General features: G+C 39.3%; 2 protein-coding genes across 8 annotated transcripts; one reads left to right on the top strand and one right to left on the bottom strand.

Moving 5' to 3' along the window:
* The first annotated feature begins 1,047 nt into the window (after positions 1 to 1,047).
* Positions 1,048 to 7,489, top strand: si:dkey-79d12.4 (uncharacterized). Of its 4 annotated transcripts, none has more exons than XM_087848114.1 (3): positions 1,048 to 1,097; positions 1,207 to 1,254; positions 2,959 to 7,489. In XM_087848114.1, the coding sequence occupies exons 2-3, from the start codon at positions 1,210 to 1,212 to the stop codon at positions 4,765 to 4,767; spliced, it is 1,854 nt and encodes a 617-aa protein (XP_087704240.1). In that variant the 5' UTR covers positions 1,048 to 1,097; positions 1,207 to 1,209; the 3' UTR covers positions 4,768 to 7,489. The 4 variants fall into 4 exon arrangements, with proteins under 4 accessions (XP_087704240.1, XP_087704239.1, XP_087704241.1 ...); XM_087848113.1 differs by having other exon boundaries at positions 1,052 to 1,103; XM_087848115.1 differs by lacking the exon at positions 1,207 to 1,254 and having other exon boundaries at positions 1,056 to 1,103.
* On the bottom strand, positions 4,774 to 27,015 carry kcnn4 (potassium intermediate/small conductance calcium-activated channel, subfamily N, member 4). Of its 4 annotated transcripts, XM_006794756.2 has the most exons (10): positions 26,380 to 27,015; positions 17,995 to 18,090; positions 15,878 to 16,326; positions 14,240 to 14,375; positions 11,332 to 11,349; positions 10,743 to 10,853; positions 8,670 to 8,791; positions 7,528 to 7,597; positions 6,269 to 6,435; positions 4,774 to 6,138 (listed from the first exon to the last, which is right to left on the bottom strand). In XM_006794756.2, exons 1-10 carry the CDS (start codon positions 26,665 to 26,667, stop codon positions 6,135 to 6,137), a joined length of 1,461 nt encoding a protein of 486 aa, XP_006794819.1. In that variant the 5' UTR covers positions 26,668 to 27,015; the 3' UTR covers positions 4,774 to 6,134. The 4 variants fall into 4 exon arrangements, with proteins under 4 accessions (XP_006794819.1, XP_006794820.1, XP_035765418.1 ...); XM_006794757.2 differs by lacking the exon at positions 11,332 to 11,349; XM_035909525.2 differs by lacking the exon at positions 4,774 to 6,138 and having other exon boundaries at positions 6,265 to 6,435.
* Between the last annotated feature and the right edge of the window lie 8 nt (positions 27,016 to 27,023).

Genomic DNA, 27,023 nt, shown 5'->3' with positions numbered 1-27,023 from the left:
ATTAAAAAAAAAACACTGTTTTAATATGACACTGATCTAAACACATCTGGAAGGATAATATTATAAATGAATAAGGAAAATATATCTTTATGATCTTCTCCTTTGCTTCACATTGTTTAACTGTTTTGGTTCATTTATCTTATTTGTCTTTCTTTTTTTAAAGCCATACATCATGACAGGTGTCACTTCCCTGTCGCTCTTGCTGCCCTCTATCTGACACAAATCACGCCTGACACTTGTCTCACTCCACCGTGCCTGCACTCTCTTCTTCACCTCTCTTGTGCACTGTCTTTTACTTTGGATGGATGACCCCAAATATCTAAGCTCATCTACCTTGACTACCTCTACTCTTTGCAACTTCACTCTTACACCTGCCTCTCGCTCTTTCGAACATGAATTCCATCTTGCTTCTACAAACTTTCATTCCTCTTGTTTGCTGTAACACCCTGCCTTAAGGCAAACATCACATCTGTAGTGCTCCTTCTATGTATAAATTCTTACTTCCGCTCACTGACCATTACTTCTCTTCTTAACCCAGCTTAAAATACTATTTGCCATATCTTCCTGGTATAAGCGTTATCCCTCTCTAGTTACTACAGCTCTAACATCACCCAGGTTCTTCAAATCTTCTCCATTGTTCAGGCATGCACTCACTCTGCTTATTTAACATAAAATGCATATAAACATATATGAATAAAAAGAGATATTTAGAAGATGCAGGGGAATACGTTTCTTAGTGTATAAGCTTGATTTCAGAAAAAAAGTAAGGTGTCTCATAATTTTCTTTCAATAAAAATTAATGAAATAAAATAAAATAAATAATGGGCTTCTTCTGTTAGCAATTTAGCATGAGATCGCTTTGCAATAAAGATTTATTTTTAAATAAATCTGTAAATTAAAAATTGCAGCAGCAAGCTGCAAAATATTTATATTTATCGTAAGAATAATTTAGAGTTGCCTTGTCTTGTCCACTCAGTGGGTAAAGCACATCGATGCATTGTGGGAGATGGAGGCTCATCTCTTCCGGTTCAAACCGGATGTAGATGAGTTCGGAACAGCGATCTTGGACGCCATAAAGGACAGGAGGATTTCCCGATGTAAAAGTGAATTGTTCTTTTTCTCTTTGAAATATGGAGACCTGTTTTTTATCCTACCTACAGCTGGATTTGCTCATTATACCAAGTTAAGCTACTTATATTTTCACAGTAAATGAGTTGCACGAACCGTCTGCTGTTACCGGTATTTGTGGACGGGGTAAGTGCATCTAGTATAGTATTAAGTCAGCCACAAGAGAGAACGTGTGTTGTTTCTTCCAGCAAATGTTGATAGTTCAATGGAAAAGTGGCACTGTGATACTGGAGTGTGGATGCCTGTGAGAAGAGTAGTCATTACTAAACAAAGTATGTTTATTTTAAGTATTGAAAATTGAATTGAATTATTCTTTTTATTTTTGTTATTAACCTGTGTACTTTGAAGAGCATCACAGGAGAGAGGTAATATCTTGAATTTTAGGGGGTGATTTTAATTTCTTTGTGTTTGTTTTGCTTTGTTTTTTTCTAGCCAAGACCTTGGTTTACTCAACAACAAAGCTTCCAGATAATAACAGATATTAAGCTATGTAGATGACATTTAAATGTTTGTTCAGTTATAAATATTAATCAGTTAACTTATTTAGTTGTGGAAGCCAATAGACTGCACATAAAAGATGGATGTGGAAGCAGATGCCTCTTCTAGCTCCACCCGATGTTGAGTTACAAAAATATTCATATTATTTTGGAGTTGCAGTAAACAGGGGAACTAATGGAAGTCGAAACAGTTTTTCTTTACCTGTCTCTTGAGAACAAATTTAGGACTTTTAATACCAGAGTGTTTGGAAAGTGGATCTAAAAATAATCCAGTTTCAGCTGGCAACAAGAGTAACTTTAGTTTTTAGCATTTCCATGACGACTTAATTTTTCTGCCTCACAGATGACAGATGACTACCTTAGGGTTCGCGCTCTTCTTGAAATAAAGCTTGCAAGTTGGTTAACTAACTTTAATTCCATTAGGGCATAAAACTGCAAGTACAGACTACCAACTTGTGCAAATAAAATAAAAAATGCCACAAATACTTTAAAAGTTGGGCAGCTTTGCTTTACAATAAGGTTTAAAAACTATACACTATATTTCTGCCATATCAGAAGCTCTTTAACTGAATATAAAAGATAGATGTAGCTAAGTTCCTTAATCATTCCTTGAACCATCTCATCTAATGGCCAACAGGGGGCAAATCACCTGATTTAAAAAAAGTTAATTTAGTTAATTCTGGTTTCCATTAGTGCCATTAACATTTACCATTTCACATCAGTCTGGTTTCAAAAAACTAAAATGGCTACTGTAAAAACTCTAATCTTGTGGCCTCATCAATGGTTAATATTTCAGTGTCTTATTGATGTATTTTTCTGTCTCTTCTATACAATGTTTTATGTCTTCACACATCATAAATACAAATGAAAAGCCTGCAGCCATGTGAGCAGGTGTGTGAGGCTGAACTTTAGCTCACGGTCACTGATGTGCTGTGAGCTAACCATCGGTCCATCTTTTATTCACCAGCGTATGGTTCATTAGAAAATCTGGTTCAACCATTTGTTTTTGAGCCATTTCAGACAGTGTTTGTAAATCTTAGGAGCATGTTCACACTTGTGGTTTGTTTTCTCCGGTCCGAATCAGTTGATGAGTTGGTAAACTTGTAGCTTTTCCCCATGATTTGGTTTCATGCTAAATGGCTAACAGAAGAAGCCCAATTAAAGAGAACTCTGAGCGAACCAAAGTGTGTCACTACAAACCATGTCAGAATGTTTAGTCCACTCATTGTCCACATGTCTCTGGGGCCACAGGTATAAAAGTAAATGCAGGAACAAGGTGCTATATTCTGGACTATTTCAACTGATTTTTGTCTTTTCTGTTCAAAATTCACAGACTGTTATGTCAGCAGACTCGAGCAGCGACGAAGATGTGCACCTGGTATCAAAATGTTGGGAATGTGGGCAGAACATCCACAACTTAAAGAAATTGATTTCACATTATAAAAGCCACAATACCAAAGCCACATGCCACATCTGCAAGGTTAGTTTCCGTCGCCTGACGTCACTCTCTACACACTTGGATAATGCGCATCTGCCACCTGTCTGCAACAAATGCCATCAGTCTTTCAGCAATGTCTGGGAGCTGAACAAGCATGCAGAGAAACACTGTACGGACTCTGAGTTTATCCAAGAAGATTCCTCTTTGATTTATAAGAGGCAGAGCAGTGACAGCTCTCCTAATGAGAAGACAATGCAGCAAAATGCAGATACTGTTCAACATGACTTACTGCCAGCACTGAGGTCTGAACAGAGAGCTGATATAAAGCCTGAGATGCCTAAAAACAGTGTGGCGTACATACTGGGTGCAGATGATGAAGATCTTAGCACTGAAAGTGATTCCGACATGGCAGAAGATTCAACAAGCTCTGCTTCTGAAGATGAAGTCATGACACACTCTAAACCTAATAAACTGCCTCCAGATCACTCTGAAACAAATGGTCGCTCCAACTCCAGTTTGCCCAATGATTCTGGTCATTTTTTAGACTGTCCAGATTCCCAAATGACATGTGCACCCTTTCCTGCTGCCAATAGTGTAATGTGCACTGTGTGCGGCAGAGGTCCGTTTAAGTCAATTAAGCTCCACTTGCTGCACTGCAGTGGCGTAAGAGTAAAATATCAATGCTTTCTGTGCAAGAAGGCCTTTCTAACTGAGAGTGCTGTTAAGAAACACCACTTGGCTCTGTATGCCTGTGACATCTGTGGCCAAGTTTTCAGTCACAAAAACTTGTACTATAGCCACCAGTGTCCGAAAGGGAGAAAATCGCCTTTGGTGCTTTTCTGCTCTGAGTCAATGCCGAAAGCATGCAACATATGCAAATTCCTTTTTACCTCTGAGAAATATTTAGTAGAGCACGTAACCAAAGTTCACACGTCAGTGGTCAGCACCAAGGCGTGCACTGTTACTACTCCATCACTGTTGGCAAAGGATAACCGAGGAGCCCAGAGCAAAAAAATCCAGCTCCAGTCAACCAAGTTCGTGAGCAAGGCCATTAATGGAACACACAGTGATGGCCAAACGTCAGGGACAAATGGTGCCCTAGCTCAGCCAAACCAACCGCCTTCAAGTAACCTTCATTCCCCTTTTCCTGTGCTTTCAAGACCCCGGGACACATACCAAGAGGGTGCGCTCTTTAACCCCCCCTCACAACCAATGCCAACCATCCTAGCCATGTTTGAGAATGACAGCCATCGCTTGGCTTTGATGAAACGCATGAACACCAGCTGGCGCTCCAAGGCGCCTTACCCTTGCAGGCAGTGCGGCGCTGTCCTGCGGCAGCCCTCGCTCATCATCAGCCACCGGTACCTCCACCGAGGCCGCCGGTCGCACAAGTGCCCATGCGGACGAGCTTTTAAACACAGGCTGCACCTCCTGAGACACTGTATTCAGCACGCGGAGGCCATAAGCTACATCTGTGTCAGCTGTGGGGACACTTTCACAGGAGCCAAACTCCTGGCGCAGCACCTGAAGGGCGGGTCTCTAAAAAAATCTCCCTCTGGCTGCACGTGGAAAAGAAAAGTCAAGAGAACATGCAGAATGCCCTTCACGTGTGACTGCGGAGAACTGTTTCTCAGGCCTTCAGCATACATATGGCACCAGCTTAAAAACAGGACAAGTAACAAACCGAAGAAGCCTACGGTGTGACAGAAGTACAAATAGATCCGTTTTTATTTCTTCAAGCAACAAATCAAAATAGATATGCCACACATGACACCTGTTTGTCACCAGTCTGTTTAATTCATGTGTCCTCCAGTGACAGAAATAAAGCAAAAACATAAACACACTCATTCTAAATGACTTTGAATTATAAGCATGTTTTAGATGGTTATTAACATGTTTTTACCATGTGCAAATGTTACACATTTAGTTTCTCATACATTTTTCTGCTGCTACACTAACTACCGGAGTTAAAAAAAATAAATAAATAAAATGGAAAAAAAAATAAAGGTAGCCAACAAGGAGGCTTTTTTCCAGCACTGGATTAAGTTTAAACAAAACTCCAGTTAATCCTCCAGAGAGAGAGAGAGAGAGTTGGTCCAGTTTTGCAGCTGTTCTCACAAAGTGCTTTCTTATTAGTGACATTTGTACAGAGGTTTGATAAAATCTTGTTTTCTGTTTTAATACAGCTGAAAATGTTATGCTCCTTTGAGATGCTGAAGAATCCGCAATTATCAGGAAGAAAATCGTGTAGATTTTATTATTATGATTATTGTTGTGTGTTTTAATATTGTCCACTAGATGGAGCAGTTGGATTGCTAAAAGATGAGCTTATAAGGCCACTGAAGTTTCTTTATTTTCAACAGGTGTAAAGTGTTGCCGACGCAAGTCTGCAAGTTTCAGTTAATAGCCATGGGATCCCTTCGACTTACAGTTTGCAATAAAACTTTCTTTTCATCAAGTTTAATTTGACATTCACTTCATTCTCTTCACTCACCAAAGTCTATTTACCGTTAAACACATTTTCATTCAAGATTTACTTAAATGGCTACAGGAGAGCACAACAGTGATGAATTATTGAGACACTGTGTGTCTCAGATGATGGAAAATGATTGGAATAACACTGAAATACTGCAAAAATTAAAACATGCAAATTGGCTTATTCCACAGGAATAAGCTAGAAATGTAGAGCATCAATAATATCTTGCAAATAGCAGTTTACAGATCTGTTGTTATTGCAGATTAAAGGATCCTCCACAGTCCTTGACTGAGATCAGGTCAGTTCTTGGGCTCTGTCACCAATCCTTTTGCTTGAAAACCCAGCAGATTTCCTGAAAATGCACTCGGATTTCCCAGCAGTGAATTTAGGTCTTATTTTATCTGTGTAATTTAACAGCAGTGAGTCACTGTGCAGTACACTCAGAATGGGGCCAAAAGATGATCTTTAGTGAGTATGCCAGTCCTCCAAGTGGTTCAGCATGTTAAGAGTCTAAAGCAGCTCTGGTTGGAGAGGATTCGTGGATACTTCAGATGAAAACACTACGGACTGTTTTTAACAACTGCGTGCAGTCGTGTCACCTACAAAAAAAAAACCCAACAAAATAATTTTGTTATTCTCCAAAGCGAATATATGTATTATATACGACATCCTACAGTGTGTTTTTAGCAGATCTGTGCAGTGACACTGGCATCTGTAAGTACTGTTTACCTGATCTCTGGGTTGCGGTGACGTACAACCTGAGACAGCAGATCAGACGTTTGTTGGAAGCAGCGACTCAGCTCGTCCAGCTTCTGCTCCATGGAGAGGATTCGCTGCTCCAGCTCCCGATAGGAGTTATTCCAGTTGGCACTGAGGTCGCACATAATCATCTGCATCTGTTGAAATCCACCACACAACACAAATATTTTGGCTTTGAAAAGAAAACACACTTGGAGTTCAAACTAGAACCAAAAGTCTAACGTTACTGAACTCTGTGCAGATACATTTTAAAAGTATGTTGCAGAGTTTGTGTGGATTACTGACTGATTGACAGTGATTTTGAGGGAATCAGACAAAAACATTTGGATCGCTTTTTGTTTTGTTTGAAGCTGTTTGTTTTTCATGCTGCGGTTCAGCTGCACTCAGTCAGTAAGCAGGAGTAGATTGTTAGACCGTAACTGACTGTAAAGTAACCATAGAACGGCTTATTTAGTGAAACTGGGCACATTTTCATATAATTCCAGCAATTACAGCGCTCCAGAATCACATTTGTGACTCTCACTAGGTGATGTCTTTTTAATGTGTTTTTTCCTCATGGAAACCTTTTCTGTGCCTGTTCACTTTTGACAAATTAAAATCTCATCATCCAGTTTTTTTTGTATGCATTTATCTGCTAAATCTAAGAAACCCCAAACAGCAATATTTAATTTCGGATTCCTCCTTATAGCTGGCAGATGTCACTCCCAGTGTGGTCTTCTGTTACTGTAGAACATCTGCTTCAAGGTTAAACATGCTGTGCTTTCATAGATGCTCTTCTGCATAGCTTGGTTGTAAAAAGTGGTTATTTGAGATTTGAGTTAGTGTTGCCAGTCTGCTCAGTCTCCTTTGACATCAACAAGGAGTTTGTGGCCAGGGAACTGCTGATCACTGGATATTTCCTTTTGTCAGAGCATTCTCTGAAAACCCTAGACATGACTGTGTGGGAAAATCACAGCAGATTTGTGAAATATGCAGACTAGCCCGTATGGCATCAACAACCCTGTTTTAAAGTCACTTAAATCACCTTTCTTCCCCATTCTGATGATTGGTGTGAATTTCAGCCGGTCGCCTGGACCTGACGTACAAGCCTAAATGCACTGAGTAGCTGTCAGGTGATTGGCTGATTAGAGATCTGCATTACAGAGCGACTGAACATGTATACAAAATGTAATGGCCTGTAAGTGTAAATAAATGGAGTTTTACAGTGACTCATATGTGCTGTTATTTACCTTTGGGAGATCCACCATCTCACTGACGTAATCTCTTAGTTTTCTTTGTTTAAGGCGTAAATGCCGAAATCTGTGAAGTTAAAAAAAACAAAACAACAAATGTAAATGTGATTTTGACACACGTGGAAAAATTCAAACTGTATTTTATTAGACTTATTTTAAATGCTATCCTGAGGCACAGGAATGTAAACAAAAGAAATGCTGTGAAGTGTTGATCATCCAATATGAGTGACTACACTGAGATAAAACACTTACAGAAACTCTGATTTGAGGAATATTCTGACAATCAAGTATTCAATTACTCAGTATTAAAGGAGTCACGCTGAGTTTGTTGAAATGCTATAAAACATTGCTAGAAGGTTTGCGGCGAACGTGGAAAAGGTCTAAATTTAGTACCTTCAATAGACAATCAGCTAACAAAGACATATGAAAACCAATTTTGCAATCAAGCACCTGGTCAAAGACAGCAGAAGGGTCTCATTACAGTATATACTGTAACTCTTAAAGTAGAGAGGTGCCTTCTTCTCACACTTTCCACACAGGGTTTATTTATAATAGCTGAGAACAGTTCAAAGCAGGAAGTATGACCCTGTTCACACAGGCTGACATATTCTCACACATGTATTGCTGTTGTCAGGATAATGTACCACATGATCAGCGCTTCGGACATCCTGTCTTGTGTAATGCACTTGTTCTTAGAAGAGAATCTTGTTCAATTACAAGCAGACACAATTTATGGAGGAAAAAAAGCGATTCTTCTTAAAAGTATCTCCCGAAAGGTTTGCACAATAGCTGTCAGTTATTGTCAAACACTTCAAATAATCATTTAAAAAAGGGGCCTTTTATTTATTTACTTGCCAGGAAGAACTTTGCATTGGACTCTGAAGAATAATAAAGCAGACATTTGTTCACACATATCCTGTCCACATAAAAGAGGCAAACAAATCTAATTAGTAATCTAAATTAGCATCTTTAAATTGGTGACTCTGTGGTTAAGCATGTAGACAATTAGTTAATGACCCATAAAATACACATGTAAGGCACACAAACCACCACCCACATACTGTACATCCCTCACACAGACTGAAACACGCACGCAGACACCCTGCCTGAAGGTATTATTTTGCAATACAGTAACTCACACTCTGATGGCTTCCAGAAGGCATCTCTGGTGTTTTCTGTGCTCACCGCTGTTGCCCTTTGTCACGTTTGCACGATGAAGAAGCCAGCATTCTCTTAGCACATTAGCAGCAGCATGGCGGATCTGGGAAAAGAAACATTTGAACTGACTGCTTAAACATACAGAAATGTGGTGACAGCACATATCGATCAACTTTGGAAGTTTGACCGATAAAATTTGTGCAGAGCCGCTAACTGTTAACTTTTAAAGATTTTAGTACAGCACACATCGTCCAGGCCAGCTGATGAAATCCAGATAGCCTTTCCTGTTCCACCCTTTTGTACAATGATGCTGTTTTCAGATAGTGGCTGTTATGGTCAGTGAGTCTTATATACAGAAATTTATAAAACAGGCCATAACGGCTAAACTAGGAACTTGAGATTTCTAGATTTCGCTTGTATTCTCCTGTTTTGTTTTGTTTTTTCTTTGATTCTATTCATGTCTGTTTACCTTCCTGCTCAAATCACTGTAACTACCCTGTGATGATGTCACTACGACCTTGTTGTGAGGGTTATTAATAGAGGTTGTCAGTGTTTTGCATCCAGATGTCTTCCCTTGTTCCCATCAGTGTAAATCTGGACTGCACCAGTAAGCTCAGGAGGATGCATGCACATGCACACACACAAACCAAAACAACCAAAAGCGAGGCATAAAGATGCACCTTGTGACAGGATGCAGCCACCAGGAGAGAGGAAATGGTTGTATCCTCCAAAGCAGTGCTTCTACTTCAGTCAGACATTGCTACACGGTTTGGGGGGGAGCTGTACTGCTTTATACAAAACACAGCTTTAAACCAAGACTGCACAATCTATCAGTCATTACACATTTTTGCGTATTACCAAGACACTGAAAATGATTTCTTGTAAGCTTCCCTTTTTCCCATCAACAAGCAGACACTTGAAACTTCCACACTTCTCTCCTACTCACTTTCAGACACCCTTTAAAGCAAAACACACGCGTAAGCAGTTTCCTGCCCACTGCTGCACAGGCCTGAAGTGACACAAGTTTCTTTCCTGACAGAGATAAGATTATTTCCTCTGTTTGACGCCTTGAAAAGGACATCAAGAGCCTGGCAGTTCTCCCTTCTCTCTTCCCACACGATCTTGTAGTAAAGGAATCAAACACCAAAGCGTGCATGCAACATGGAAAGCAGTGACTCATCCATCCTGACATCTCTATCCGTTTTATCCTGTCTCTTGTTTGGCTTACAACACTGCAGCTACCAGTGAAGGGAGGGAGGGTAATTGATGGTTACAACATGTTTATTGGATTGTTGCACAAAAAGTTTCATGCAAATGCTACAAAAATTAGAGCCACTATTTATGAGAACTTCAACACAGCTCAGAAAATGTATGTGTTACACTTTTATATTAACATAAATTGTTATCAAGATTATTTTTTGTTGGACAAGAGAGCTGTTGATGTCATTTATATTTAGCTATTAGTAAACAATATTTTCTTTAAACTTTCACAGAATTTTGAACCATAAAAACTCAAATTCTCCTTTTCTTGTGGGTTCCTTTTTATTGCCCAGAATACCAAGTATACAAAGCATACCAAAGTGTATTAGTTTGTTGTATCAATGCTGTGTGGCAATGCAGCACAGACTTCCAGTTTCTCTGTTCTTACAACTGCATTACCACACATTGTCCCATTGACTCTGATAGCAGCAAACACGGACATGGTGTTCATTGTGAGGGATTATCTAAATTAAATGGTTCTCAAATCTGCACACTGAATGTGGGTATGAACAGTTACCGATAGCTGTCCGGACACCTACTTCATGTAGCCCAAAGGATATATGATTTGCAGCGATTCCAGGGGGAAAACAAGCAAAACCACAAATATCAACTTTGAAGTAAAAGAATAATAAGCAGGAAAAGACCCATACATGCAAATGTCACATGACCCACTACAGAATATTTCAAATGGAAGCAATGAAAAAAACAAAAAAAGAAAGAACTTGATAAAAAGGCATGCCGGCTGATTACTGTGTGTTTATACAGGTTTGCAGAAAATTGTTGCATGCTCTTACCCTTTTAGAAATCTGGATATCCATCATGAAGAAGTGCACATGTTTCTCTCCTTTGTTCAGCGCCAGCTTTTCTGTAACGATTGCAACCAGCATGGCGGTGCAGGCAACACCCTAAAACCCAAGACACACAGAGCTTTTAGTATTTTTGTTGTCGCCTCAACAGATCGTCAGCGATTATGTAAGACTGATCCAGAATACTGAGGCAAAACTGACTGAGCCTGAATTTGCAAGTTAAGCTCAATGACAGCGGCCAGCGTGTCTTTTTACGTGTCCATTACCCTCTAAGGAAAGAACTTCTTCAAAAAACTCAGTGTTGATCCTCGTTCTTCCATCTAATAAATCAAAACTAAATTTACACAAAAAGTTCAATGCTTAGACAGGCCTCAGTGGCACTAAAATAGTGTGGGTTTCCTCTGAGAATAGCTTAGCGCTATTCCTGGATAGGGAAATACAGAATGATGGTGAATATTCGAATGGGTCTCAAAGCAAAACACATCCACATCTATAAAAAGATGTATCAATGGAGACAGAGACAAAACACTGCACTCATATCCATTACGAATAAAGATAAAAGTTGACCAGTTTTTACCTGTTTTCCACTTTTCAGCTTGCATTAGAAAGAGAGGAGAGAGAGAGAGAGAGAAAGAGGGGAGAGAAAGACCAAGCATGAGCAATAAAGCTTGAGCCAGAGTTCTGAAAGATATATTTATCCTTCATTCCACCAGCCACAAAATATCTATCATTACATCGTCTGCTAAACCTGGGAGGTACAAACTCTTTCCTTGGATCCATCCTCACACAGGGATGGGATACAAAAAGTGGTGTCAACTCCTTAAAACAGCTGCAAATTGAGTTATAGCTGGACAGAGGCCAAAGTGCTGAACATTGAGGCTTTCAACCATATTACAGGTGTGAGTATCACCCCAAGTTTCTAGCTCCCAGAGCTGCCCTGATGGGAGTGGGAAATCTATTTTTTTTCCAAACCCTGGGCACAGGTTGGCACACCCTCCTGTTGTAGTGGTGCCAAAGGCAATAAACCACCTAAAATGGATATGGTGGAAAGTTTTGCCTTATAAGGGGGGAACTTAATGAAAACAAGGGAGATGGAGAAAGAGAGAGGGAAAGATTGGGAGGACTGTTTTCCACTCTGTCACAGAGGTGTCTAAACCGGACTTGTGCCCACATCCAGAGCCATGGCCGAGATTCTTATCTGCCTGTACCAGAATTCAAGGCAGCAGCAAAATGTGTTGCCATTTCAAACACGGAGCCACTCCTTGCTTGCCCTCACTTGACCTTTCCCTCCAGCTTTTTTTCAGTCTTAACTTACCAACATTTTTGCATTAACATAAAAAACTAACTTGTTTTAGGAAAAACATCTCACTTTAAGATGTTCATATATGTCCTTTTTTGCTCTTTTACACATAAAAAACCTTAAACCTGGCTGTAATTCTCTGAGACACTATGGCAGACTCAGCAGAGCCATCACACTTCACATAGATCTTTGTGCAAACTGCACAGGGTACACTGCATGCTGACAGCTTCCCTCCCTCAGTCTTTTCATGTGAGCGCCTGGTAATATCAAGGTCTTGCAGAAGTACACTGTGTCAACTTGCAGCTGCAATCGAAATCACACACACACACAAGGGAAGGAAGGCATTCAGGCAAGAAGAATTTAATGTATCAAAGATACCTAGTGGAACAGTGCAGAATAGGCTAGATTGCAAACAGCGGAGAAGTGAACTGAACCAAACTGAACTGACCTGAAAATGAAATAGGAAAAATTAAATAGGAAAATGGAGGAATAGTTGTTGCAGTGGAACAGAAGGGAATGAAACAAACACGTGGAACAGAACATTAAGGGTGAGAAGGTAGAATGAAGTAGAACAAATGACGCTAAAATACACAGAGAAGGGATTCGATAAAACATAATAAATCCTAGCAGACGATAAAAGATGCTAATAGATCACAGCACAGGAATGAAATCAATTGCACAAAAAGTCCTCCAGTGAAATCAACATGGATAGCATGTTGATTTCATGCTATTCATGAAATCAACATGCAATACAGTGTGACAGAACAGAGAAGAAATGGAACAAACGGGAAGAGACAACATAGTGTGACAAAGTGAAAACAGTGACAGAAGCTCTTGGTTTTGTCCGTTTTTGCACTCAAAAGTGTGTCGTGTGGTTTCAGTGGTAACAAAGACAAACTCCACTCCGTGTGCCTCCCTATTGAATTGAGGGTTTTTGTCTCACAGCTACTGTAAGGAGATAACAGTTTGTACAATGAGACCGTTTTTATCATTTTGTCTCCGTACATCACCACAAAGGACTTTGATTCAAACAGTCAAGATGCGACTGAAGTACAAACTTTTAGGAGTATAACAAAAGTATTCAATTAAGGAATTTAGGAATTACAATATACACATTCCCTAATTTTCAGAGGCTCAAAAATAATTGGAAAATTGAATGCCAAGTAGTTTCAGATAAATTAGGTCTTTTCCCTTTTTATTCCATGACAAAATAAGCAGATAACAGATTTGAAATTGATTCAAATTGTTGAATTTGCATTTGCTGAATGCTTCCTGTAAACAGCAAACAGGAGGCCATCGTTGGGCTGAAAAAACATATTAAAGTAATCAGGGAGATAATGAAAGCTGTGAACATCCTGCTACAGTCTTAAAAAGAAGGCACGACCTGGTCGTCTCAGTAACAAAGCAAATGCCCTGAAAGACCACTAACAACTAAAGTGAATGATTACAGAATTATTACCATCGATAAGAAAATCCTCTTCACAACATCTAGAGCAGTCCTCAGGAGGCAGACACTGACAAAGTCTAATATCAAGACTCACTGAATGGAATTACAGAGGATTTACAACAAGGTGCAAACCACTGGTTAGACTCAAGAACAATAAAACCAGATTAAACTTTGCCAGATTAAACATCTAAATGAGACTGCACCCTTCACAAACACCAAATTTTGAAGGCGACAGCAGTCCATGGGTGCTAGAATTTAGGCAGTCATTAACTTCATCAAGTTCATCAAGTTGTATATAAATGATTGTGATTCCTCATGGAATGCCTTTGTTAAACCTCTGGAATTAAAGCTGAAAATCTTCATGTTTGTCTTTGTCCTAATACTTCTGGGCCTTACTGTACACAGCAGGACTTATTGATGTCTCTTAATATGTTTGTTATCAATTATATTATTTTTTAAGTTTAAGGTATTCTATATGTAATTTCAACTGCTTTCTCTTTGTTTTATATTTGTAGCACTTTGGCCAACATTGTTGGATGTAAAGTGCATTATAAATAAAGATGCTATGCTAAAGATGCTACACTTTTCCCTTTTTCATACACTGTCTGATACAAGGCCAAAACAATCATTTGATGAAGAACAAGCATTGTGTGTTTTATTTTATTCAGTATGCCCTTAGTTTTTATGTGAATCTAAAATCATTTTCAGTACTACATTTTCTCAAATCAGCTTAGTTACCATGACTCCAGTGAAGAGACACACTGCCTTGCCACAGTTGGTTTTGGGTGCCACATCCCCATAGCCAACTGTGAGGAAGGTGATGGCTATGAGCCACAGCGCCGTATCCATATGGCCTGTTGATTCTTTGGTCTGCCTGCAGGGGAAACAACGTAGCACTGAGACTGAAGTGTAATGTAACATATTATAAAGATGTATTATTCGAGTTAAAAAATAAACATTACCACAATTAACCCCACCCCCCAGTTGTGAAACTATATGAGACAGAAAACTTTTTTTTTTGTATGTATGGTTGTTTCTTTGTTTGTTTTCTAATATCAGTTGTTGAATAGGATTAGTTCTCTAATCCTATTCAACAGCTGCTCTGGACCAGCTGAGTATAAGTAGCAGCTGATAATTCTGACTAATATCAGTCTAATCCAGAAACCTGTTTATAGATACAGTTACAGGCTATATCACTTCTTATATTTAACTATTTCAGTGAATCACCAAATACAATTAAGAGCTGAAGTGATGCAATGCATACGTTTATTTGTGACACTCTCCCTGACTCTCTGAGGTTCTTCATTTTGTTTCTTCACATCTCAAACACAGTCTGTTTGATGAAGGTGTGGCGTACTAATCAAACCGCCTTATCAGTGCAGATTTTTTTACAGCACTCAGGAATTCGGGAAGTCGAAACCAGTATAAACTTGTAAAACATCAAAAGTACACACCCAATATAAACTTTGCTGAAGCCTCACAGCTAGATAACATATCATTTTATCCGTCTGGCTCACAGATCTAGTAATCAGCTAGCATAATGGTTGCGTATTGACAGATTTGGTGAAATTATCTGCTATCAGTAATAAGCTCTTTTATTACTTCTGACAAATCAAAATGTCAAAATATACACGAATGCGAGAAAGAAGCGGAAAACTGAAGGTAAATCTCCCATTAAGGTTCAAACGAACAAATGACCTCACGCTGTTTAAACAGCCAGGCAGATTGCAGAGGATCAGGCTGACATTTAGCTGGCAGACGTCAAAAAGAATTTTGTTAGGGGAGAATTATGAAATCATTTATTGGAAATCCATTTTGAACCAGAAAGTCAAACTGACTATCAAACCCTGAAGAGGAATGTTAAACTACTGGAGAGCATTTTGAGTTTTCTGTGTATAATAGTCAGTTGACATCTGGGTGAAGATGGAAGAGAGATTAATCGTCATGTTCACAGAAAATGTGAACATGACGATTAAAGGTGATAATAAAGACAAGAGTGACTTTTTTGTTGTGTTGTCTTCAGGTACAACTTGTTGAACAGGCCCTGCTCTCTCATAAAAGTCAAAGCAGCAAATAAAAAAATGACACTACTACTCTATGTCAAAGCATTGTTGAATTATAAGTCCCTTAATACAGATCATTTTATTACTATACAGTTTTTCCCCTAATGACTTTTGTTTTGGCCAATTATTTTAATATTTTCTATTAAAACAGTATTCAAAATGTATAGAAAATTTATATACTTAAATCTGTACAGCATATTGGTCCTTTTACGATATTTTTCTATTGTAATGCCTGCATTCGTGCAAATGAAAAATCAGTTTAATGCGATTCTGAATCAGTTTGATTACACAAAGTCTCAGTTGTGCTTCATACCTCTCACACAGTGTAAGCATCCAGGACACAGTGAGCCAGAAGAACAGGATGAAGACTAGCAGCATGCGTGCCGGGTGTTTGTTCATCAGTACCTTGAGAACAAAGCGAAAGGTGAAGTTGATATTGTTGAGCGAGCCTATGCTCCTGTAGGAGGCACTCAGCAGCACTTTGCTGTGCAGCAAGATGGCTCTGTGCACCAAGTACAAGCGGAGGAACATCAGCACTGATAACAGCAGCTCCATGTCCATCAGGGCCTCGCCATGGTGGCTGGAAACACAGAGTGGAGATGGAGTGGGAACGGTGGAAGAGGAGTTCACATGGAGGGCCACCCCCCAATATGATCCAACAGGATGGATAACACAGACTAACAGCTCCAGGGTGATGACAATAATCCTGTGGCTGGTCATGGCGATACGCCAGTCCACCTGGTTGTGGTCAATGATGAACAGCTGAGAGATGAGGGAGGACAGTAAAGAGTAAAAATAGAAAGGAATTTGATCAAAGTGCAGTTGGAGATGGAAGACAATAACATTACAGTTGCATCTTCTTCTCATACTGTGGATAATGATATGTAATTAATGTAATGATGGTATGTAAATATGGTGTACATAAAATCTGTGATGTTTTTTCTCCAAAGCTCCTGTCATTAGCTTCATCTTCCATTTCTATTTCACTTACTATATGTTTATTCATCACTTTGCATTTAATCATTAGTTAGCATTAGTTACTGTTCATCTCTGGCTGTCTTCCACAGTCTGTTTTTTTTTCTTTTCTCTTCTGCCTGGTTCTGCCGGTGGTTTCTTCCTGTTTAAAGGGAGTTTTTTCTTCCCACTGTCGCCAAGTGCTTGCTCACAAGTGGTCGCCCAATTGTTGTGGTTTCTGTGTATTATAAAAGTGCCTTTATCTTAGAATATAAAGCACTTGAGGGTGACTGCTGTTATAATTTGGTGCTATATGAATAAAACTAAACTGAATTGAATTTTCCTACAATATTTGCTAATGACATTAGCAGGGTGCTTTCATTTTGCTGATGTGTTTTCAACTATATGACTTCCATTTCTATCAATTTCCTCAGCAAAGTTATGATGGGAAATAAAAAGTTGTTAGAAAGAACAAAATCCTTTGGGATACGCATACTATAATCTCATTATGTGGATTACTACGACATGCATACTTTGCATTATAAGCGGGGAAAGATTGCAAGTATACGATAGTTGGGCTGTGCTAAAAGGGAAATGATAAGAAAATTATTTTTGGCCCGCTAAAGATTTTAACCAGAAATATTTGACAGAAGCCTGTGAGATAAACTATGAATGTGTATTGAAATTTTGGCTCAGATATTTCCACTTCTTCAATCTGCAGCTTTATTTTGTTTAAGAAAGTGAAACAGGGACATTCTTAGAACTTCCTCTTTCATCATTTTGTTAATTATTACTTTTTCTTTAAACCAACTAAGACACTTTGAGACGGTCTGAATGATTTAGCCTGCCACTTCTGACACCAGTTACAGCATGCGTCACTGCACACTGTCTCTATATCAGTCCCCACCCTAAGCCTGTCCTTCCTTATCTCCTCTACACACTTGGACAGTACCCCTCTTGTATCAGATACACGCGACTTATGACCAAACTAAACACTCTGTAGGTAAGAATACAAACCCAGCAGGCAAAAATAAAAGAAACTGTTACAAAACAGACACACAGTTCTTTCTGCACTTGTTGTTGTTACCACTCTTAAACATGCATTCTGTGACTGTGCAAGAGGGGAAATGAAAGAATGTTTACTCTGTTTAATTTCAACCAAATCCCTTCATGTATATTAAATTCCCACACAAATCGGCAGCAAGCCATGTAGACTGGAAAAACATTACAGCTGCAATATTGCGCATGCCTGTGTGGGCTGCAATTTTTATTTGGGGTTTTCCTGCATGCAGCAAATATCACAGATAATCAGTGTTGAGGCTACCAGACATGGCCTGAGAGGGGCTTTTTAAAAAGCTGCCTTTAAGTATCTCTAAAAAAAAAAATAGAATTTTAACCAAACTAATGCTGTTACATTGAATTACAATAAGTAATAGTTCAATAAGCGATGCCAAAAAACATAAAAAGCATACTCACCTGGATGTCCTTATAATGGAAAACTATAATGAGGATCAGAAGACACCCAGTTGACAGGCTGATGGAGCAGTTGATGATCAATGCAATGTTTGAGCCCTGAGAAGAAAACAGATAGAGTTAGAGAAAACAGAACCGTGAGTGATGAAAACACAGCTGTTCTTCTGCAATGTCTAAAATTTCACTGCTTTTCATGTTTTCATATATCAAGGTTTGATATAGCCCAAGAACTGGATAGGTGCTAGTCCCTTCTGTATCACTGAGTGAAAACACTTACATGCAAATCAAGTCCTTCATTCAGCACGTACTTTATTACCCTAAGACCCAGCAATTCAATTTTATCCTTTGTGGAGGACATGAATCTGAGACTTCTATGTCAAAGGCCATTTATGCAATCTATACGAGTCCTGCTGCACTGTCAAGAGGACATAATGCACTTTCTTTTGATGCTATATTTGTGTCTGTTTGGCTAACAGAGCAAATGGACTTTCTTTTCAAAATAACAGGAATTGCAGCTTCTACATTTTATGACCACAAGGGAGGTTAAGTGATCATTTTTTGCAGATATTGTGATTCTACTCCCATAAACGAAATTATTTCATCAATTAGTCTTAACTTTGATTTAGTAGAATTTCAGAAATGCCCAGTGATATTATCTCTTCTGAAACCAAGCATTTTGTTTAGTTTCCTTTGAAGTGGACAGCAGGACTTACTACCTCACATTTTCAGCCTATTTCAGGAAGAAGAGGGCAGAGAGAGACAGAAAAGATTAAACTCAAAATTGTGGAAGGAGAGTCAGATTAGAGCTGTCAGGAGATGAGGTGGAGGAAGGCCAGATAGTGGAACAGGAAGGTGAACGCTCAAATTAGGACATACTCTATCAGCTTCTGAGGAGCCTGAGCAGGCAATATGATGGCACCCACTGTCCATAATAAGAAGTATTTTTTAAAGTAAGTACACACACACACACACACATGTCTCCAAAAGTTGATTCTGTTCATCTGTTCAACAGAATCAACTTTTGGAGATTTACTTACCTGGATGATTGAGAATGCATTAAGACATATGAATATACGCTCTCTCAGACACACACACACCAAATATATCTTTGATTTTTTTCTTTTACTCCATTGATTTATATCATTAATAACATATATGCAATCTTAGTGCATTAAACTCTTTATCAACACTTTATCAATTATATTTAAATGACACGGAAATCAGGTCAGTTTTTTTCAAAAAGCATGAAAACCCACAACAAACAATCTGAAAAACATGTCACAGCACACAAACCAGTGTGCCAGGGGTGCCATGTCCAGGCCAGGGTGGGTATTAAGTGTGCAGAATGAAGTTTAATTAAAAAACAACCTAGAGAATGAGAACCCAATAAGTGGATTCTTTTCATGTGGACACAGCGTTTTCAGTGGGAGAAATGTTTCTTCACTCATCCAAGTGACTTCTTAAGTCTAGAGTATGAGAAATTATTTGCTGAAATTATGTTTTAGTGTTCCTTCATCCACCTATTTTATGAGAAAAATACATTTTACTAGAAATCCACACTAAAATAAAAACAATATCCTGAAATTACATCATTCGGTGATCAAACCAGACCATAAAGGGATGGAAGATGAAAAATAAATAACTAATAATTTTTAAAGGGAGTTGCTGTAATTTGTTTCTTTTAACCACAGTATTTTAATTATCTAATATATATATATATACATATATATACATATATATATATATATATATATTATTGTTCCCTTGCCACTGAGAGTACACCTTTGCTGGTTCTGTGGCGAACAGGAAGGACAGGCCCCTGCACGGTATGTACCACCGGCAGATAGAGGAGGTGGCTGACATCCAGAAATCCTACCAGTGGCTGGACAAAGCTGGACTGAAAGATAGCACAGAGGCACTAATCATGGCAGCACAAGAACAAGCTTTGAGTACAAGAGGCATAGAGGCTGGGGTCTATCACACCAGGCAAGACCCCAGGTGCAGGCTGTGTAAAGATGCCCCTGAGACAATCCAGCACATAACAGCAGGGTGCAAGATGCTAGCAGGCAAGGCATACATGGAACGCCATAACCAAGTGGCCGGCATAGTGTACAGGAACATCTGTGCTGAGTATAACCTGGAAGTCCCGAGGTCAAAATGGGAAATGCCCCCAAGGGTGGTGGAGAATGACCGAGCTAAGATCCTGTGGGACTTCCAGATACAGACGGACAAAATGGTGGTGGCTAACCAACCGGACATAGTGGTGGTAGACAAACAGAAGAAGACGGCCGTAGTGATCGATGTAGCGGTTCCGAATGACAGCAATATCAGGAAGAAGGAACACGAGAAGCTGGAGAAATACCAAGGGCTCAGAGAAGAGCTCGAGAGGATGTGGAGGGTGAAGGTAACGGTGGTCCCCGTGGTAATCGGAGCACTAGGTGCGGTGACTCCCAAGCTAGGCGAGTGGCTCCAGCAGATCCCGGGACTAACATCGGAGATCTCTGTCCAGAAGAGCGCAGTCCTGGGAACAGCTAAGATACTGCGCAGGACCCTCAAGCTCCCAGGCCTCTGGTAGAGGACCCGAGCTTGAAGGATAAACCGCCTGTAGGGGCGTGCTGGGTGTTTTTATATATATATATATATATATATATATCAGAACATTCTTTTCTTCTTGGTCTAAATATGCACAAAAAGATTTTAAAAAAAGACACAATAAGAGCTCTCAACAGACAGAAACTTGCTACATATGGTTACTGTTAGCCAGTATGGGTTCCAGACTGTTAACATGCTCCTCAGGTAGAGTCAAATTCTTCCATTTGCAGTAAAAAAGTTTGTCCTTGGTGCAGTCTGTATATGACATTTTTCTTTTGATTTCAAAACTGGGATTGGCTTTGTTTCATCTAAGGAAAATTCATTTATCCTGAGGCACTGTGAAGAGAACACACGTCTTTGTCTTGGTCTGCTGTGTGACACTGTAAATTTTATCCTTTCATCTTTCTAAACTAAAGAATCCACTGAAAAAAAATCTGAAAAAAAATCTATCAATATACTGTCTTAAATGCTTGCAGAGCTCAGGTTTGCAAGGGAGCCTGGGACCTATTGCAGCTCTCACAGGACACCAGAAGGACATGTCACAAGTCCATCACAGTGGAAAAAATACATAAATAATAATAAAACACAACCCCAATTCCAAGATTGGCCCTGTAAAACTTAACTACAAACCGAATGTAATGATTTGTAAATCTCATAAACTGATATTTTATTAACAATAGACAGATAGAATGCTCTGTCCCCTAAGCACAGATATTTCTCCAGATTCTCACATTCTTTTGATGACTGTACATGCTGCACATGATGAGATATTCAACATCCTTAGAATTTTATGTTGAGGAACATTATTCTGAAATGTTCAAAACATTGTAGCCACTCTTTTTTGATTTGTAGACAACTGCCCATATTTACTGAAAAACTGTGCCTCTCTAAGATTAAACTTGTTTTATGTCCAGTCATGTTACTGACTTGTTAGTGGTTAACCTAATTAGCTGCAAAATGCTCCTCCAGCTGTTTTTGTTGCCTGCATCCCAACTTTTCTGAGATGTGCCATCAAATTCAAAACGAGGTAACATTTTTCATGAAAAAAAAAAGTTTCATAGTCTTTGTATTCTGATTTTATTTACATATTGCACAACATTCCAGCCTTTTTGGAATTAGGATTGTATTCACAAAGTATAATTTAAAAGGTTATACTTTGTGGTTTAAAGGTTTCATGCCAGTGGAGGGATTGATCAATTGCTTTGTTTGGAAAAAAGTGCCAAATTGTTCAATGATCAAAAACAAACGTAAAAAATAAAATTCCCCACTATTCTTGGGAAAGAGTAGGAATAACCATTTTGCTTTTGTATACAATGGCTGTCAGTCAAACACCTGCCTTCCAGAAACTGCCCAGATGGGAGTATTTCACTCGCCAGGTTAAAAAATAACACTAGACCTAAGATATTCAACTTTATAAAACACTAAATGCTATCCACAACTATAAAATAGTAAAAACAAATCAAAAAGCTACTAGCTTAACTGCATGTATTTTACTACTGCCCAATAATGGCAGCACTTCTGTTACTTTGCATGGTCACCAATCAGTCTCTACAATCTGATGTTTTCTCAAATGTACATTAGCCCCCTTTTTGTTTATGATGAATGTATTGTTGGAATTTCTCTTTCCATAATATATTATATTGAACAATTTTTGTCTTTCTGTTACATAACAGTACAATTGCAGGCTACTTTTTGACTCTTTCCAAAATGAGCTTCACATAATTTACAGTAGTTAGTCCTAATGAAAAAGGAGTTACTGATTCTACAGTGAACTCCAAAAAATACATACAAAACCACTTAATTAAAGTAATGTGTGCTTGTAATGAAATACTTTCCATTCCACTGAACAAGCAGTTACAGGCTCAGATAACCACACCTTAATGCTTTGCTCCATCGTAAAATTGAGACGGTGTCACGTGATGAATCAAAAACCAAATCACCTTGGTCTCAGCAGTTTTAAAAGGCCCTATATTTGTCTATAATGCTGAGCCATACATGTCAGTGCAGGTGATGTATTAGTGGAAGCTTTTTTTGCTTTTTCACAAGAAGCATAGTTCAGTGTGGTTTTACTGACAAAAAGATAATTACAAACTTTCATACTTGAGGCGAGTTGAGTGTGTAGGTGGTATGGTGTGACGTCCATTGGCAAGGTACATTGTTTTCCACAGTCTCTCCCGTAGCATCCACATCACGTCTGTGATTCATCCAGCACTAATTAGAAGACCCCGCAAAAGCTCAACATTTCACCACACACCATAACACAGAGCTCAACAGCATGTTTCGTGCCGAGTTTCTAAAATTATTTCTGTAACATTTTCCTGTTTAACCTACTTTGGGTTAACAATCTTGGATAGATGGTCTTGGACAAATGAGGATCCAGTGTCACCAGAACAGGCCACCCAAGGTATGGCAAAACAATATAAAAAAACAAAACAAAACACTATATCTAGCGCAATAGTCAGCGGTCTGAGTCGAGTTTTGTAATAAATAAATACTTTCCAAAGTAATAATACATGCATCTGACTTTAGTTTTCGAGTTTGGTTTGTTAGCCACTGTGGTTTCATTAACGTTCATGTACATTCTCTGCAATAAATTTAAGTGTGGGTTTACAAAAAATATCAGACAAGATCAAAAGTAGTGTAGTGGAAAAGGTAAAAAAAAATGAAAACCTTGCATTCTTAACATCAGAGAGATGCTGCTTTGTTTTAACTGCCTCTTCATCTCATTTTGTTTTTTACATTCCTGCTGTCTGGTTGATGATATACATTGAAATCTCTCTGTTGTACCATATGCCCATATGAGTTCAGAATATACTATTTACAAACAGAAAATTATAAAGTGAATGTTTACTGAGTAAGTCTTAAATCAAGAGTAGGCGAAAAAATTAAAGCATTTGCTAATAAATGTTTAAAGAAATAATAGTAATTACCCCAAAACTTTCAACCAAATGAAAGGGAAGCATCCATTCATCTTCTTCAACTTGTCCAGTTCAGGGTTGCAGACAATCACTCATGCTCACATTTATACCTACAGTTAATTTAAAGCCACCCCATGCCCACCCTGGATCTGAAGCAAGGACCTTGTTGCCATAATGCAACAGTACTAACCTCCAAACTACCATCCCAGTAAAGGGAAGCAGCAAGCAAAATAAAATCCATCCTAATCAAGCTGCCTCCTTTGTTCAGTGTCTACATTATACCTACCAAGCCTCAGGCTCACCACCAGCTCATCCTGTTGATATACACATGCTGTGTACTCATATTTTCAAAGAATGCCAGTGACTGCCCAAGTTTCTTAGTGCAAAGGGCATAATCATGCAAACCTATGTTCACTATCAGCAGCTACTTTGCAGGCAATGTAGATTCATAAAAGTGAAACAGGAAAAGCAACCACCGAAACATTAAACTCATCATTTTTAAGAACAGGATGTGTAATACTTGCAGCACACCCACACATCTGGCTTGCACAGCCTACATTTACATAAGTCAAATTCAAAAAGAGAAAGATTTACATCACTTTTGACCCATATCAAGCAAAAGCAAAACTCACACAGAAGTCATTTCCACTATGGGGATTGGGGCACAGATACCAAATGTGGCTGCCCTGCATGTGTGAAAAAAAAAAAGTTCTCCCCATTTTGTTTGACCTTTGATCAGATGATCCATTTCTGCTGATTATTTTGCTGTGATGAGTTTAAAAAACAAAAGTCTGTGTAGTCAGTGGATGAAATATAGCCACGTTAAAGTTGTGATAATGGTATTGACATTCATTATCAGGACTTTCACCTGCTTGGCGCATGGAATGCTTTTCACTAAGTTTAAATATAATCTGCAAAGTAATGATTAGTGAGAGGTGCTGTTTGATGCAACAATAGGATGCTATAAAAATGTATGGGCTGTCTACCAAATTATGTTTTCTGTATGAGACAAAAATCTCCCATTTATGTTCAGGCGGACCAATCGGTCACAAACTTTCTTTTTGACCTGCAGTCTCAGAATCACTCAAATGCCTGCAATAATGATCGAATGCTCACATTTTCAGTCTCGGTGCATGTAAATTGTTTCAAACTGTAAAAGCCGGTTAATTAAAAAAGCAGCAGAAAAGATGAAGCAAGGTCACATTCAAGTCAAAGTGCATCCCCCTGGCAACTAGAAGAACCTTAGTCAAGACAGAGAGACCATTAGACTGGCCATGCAAACGCTCTAATTATACACTAAATGATGTGGAAAGATCGCCTGAAGTACTGTTAACAATCATGCTGCAGGGGAAGAGGTGAAATGTGGAAAAACGTTCCATAAATAGCTTTGTTCTTGTGCATAACCACGAAAAAGGTTTGCTTGAATATAACTTTGTAGACGATTGTTAACTTTGATAGAGCCGCTCCAAATATATGCTGCAGCATACATAAAAATGACATAAAAACAAATAATATTATATGGTGCACTTCCAGGGAAAGATATAGATGCTATGTTCGATTAACGCTGCTATGTGATAAACACCCCCCCCCCTCCATGGTGCAGCTCACATTCATGACTTTGGCACTGCATGAAGTTACAAAAAATAGTATGAATCCTGGCATGAGTTATATAAGCTATGGTTAAATCAGAACTGAAGCCTCTCCAAAATAATATGCTTTATATGCTTTTACTGTGGGCAGAGAACACTTTTCCAGTGCATCAGCATTTCCATCACACCAAAGCCGATGCCTGCTGTTAGGAGCAGTTGAACAGCACCTGTTTTTGGTTCATGTTTGTAAACTGAAATTCTGAACTCATATTTATGCCAGTACATTTAGTTTCACCATCATAATTTCTCCAGGTCAACCTCATTGAATGTAACAGACAGAGCGGTGTACCTGGTGTGCATTAGAAATGTGAGACTCTCTGACAGCATGATCAATCCCTGACTTCACAGCATGGATGTGGTCTGATGTTCTGCAGCACGCGTCTAAACTTGTGGAACTGGCATGTGCTGCAAGAGGGGGGGGGGGGTCAATCATTCGCTGATTGTGTAGACTGGCATTGTTATCCACTGAGATCTGCATCTTAATATCATGAGTCTGTGCTACCAAATAGACTGTCTGGAAATGAACTAACTAATTAGCGGGTCACGGAGGTTCAAAGACCAGGTGCAGATTGTGCAGATTATGCTGCTGAGCTGCAAGCGGTTAGTGTTGTTTGCTAACCAAGAAATTAGTCATGAAAAGCTGTGTCTTGAAATGTGCTTCTAAGAAAAATCAAATCTAGGTGTGTATTATTAAAAGGTTGACATTGATTTGAGGTGCTGCTTGCCAGCAGCGGAACAAGTCTTTACAGGCTTTAGTTCCTCTGAATTAAGGTAGAAGCAGTAGTGTTCATTTGTTCATTTATCATTTGAGCATGAGTCCAAGAGCAAACAATAAAAAAGTAAGCTCCTGAAAATAGAAAGTGAGCTTAACGTTGCTGTCAGAGCTTTGTCTGCTCTTTCCAGAGAAGGGCTGAACAAGCGGAGGACTAACTTTGCAGATGCAAAGTTGCTATCATTAAAGATGCTATCATTTAAACGCTTTACAACATGCGCAAAAGAGCAATGTGTCACATCACTTCTAGCGTGGGCCTTAAGAACTTTTAAGAAAAATGTTTACATGAATCCACATAATAAGAGGCGGCAGCTGACACAGAAATGACGAAGGTAGCGAACTATACAAGATAAAGTTTTATGGTTAAATATTTAATTTAATTTCAAATGTAAGCTGTGCATTTCGGTGTGGAGATAATGTCTGAAAGACACTGGCGTGTTTCGTGTCTTAAACCTACCGGAGTGTAAACATAGGGACATATTTCTGCGTGGATTATCATGAGCAGTATCCCAAAGAGAGCGGTGCCCAGAGTCCACGCGCACAGACGCTTTTTATCCTCCAGTAATAATTTTCTGTCTCGGAGTCTGTAAAGGTCGTCTCCCTCCATGTGAGTTGTCCGTTTCCCGGGGAGTGTCAGTGGCACCGACACGTCTGCGGAGTCCCCACGGTTTCGGCTGATCAGGCCATCGCAGCTCACGCAGTCGACTTTGGAGTCGCCGTGCAGGCTGCGGTTTGTCATCTCCATCTCCGGAGCGCACACGAGACGCCCGCCTGCTCCCCTCTCCTTGTCGCCTTGTGCTGTCCCGTCCTATGCTTTGCCTGTTGCTCTCCTCCAGAGCTGGGTAAGGCATAGTCCGATGGCAGAGTCGCGTAGCAGGCCCTTCTCACGTGCGTTCCTCATCCACGATGCGGGTTTACCAAAACTCTCGGGTCTTCTCCACAATCACCGCTCCAACCCAACCTGCGCGGAGCGGTTACGCGCACTGCTCGCGCGCACCGCCATCACACTGTCCACACTGCAGCGGACTTTGCGCTCTTATTTGCATGTCTTATTATTTAGGAGTGTGGGCTGGTCTGATAAGCGCTTTCTTTGTGCGCGGG

Source organism: Neolamprologus brichardi, chromosome 11, assembly GCF_056152115.1.
Source record: "Neolamprologus brichardi isolate AB-2024 chromosome 11, ASM5615211v1, whole genome shotgun sequence".
NCBI lineage: Eukaryota > Metazoa > Chordata > Actinopteri > Cichliformes > Cichlidae > Neolamprologus > Neolamprologus brichardi.
Note: the sequence above shows the minus strand (reverse complement) of the source record. Positions and strands in the feature narration are given on the sequence as shown.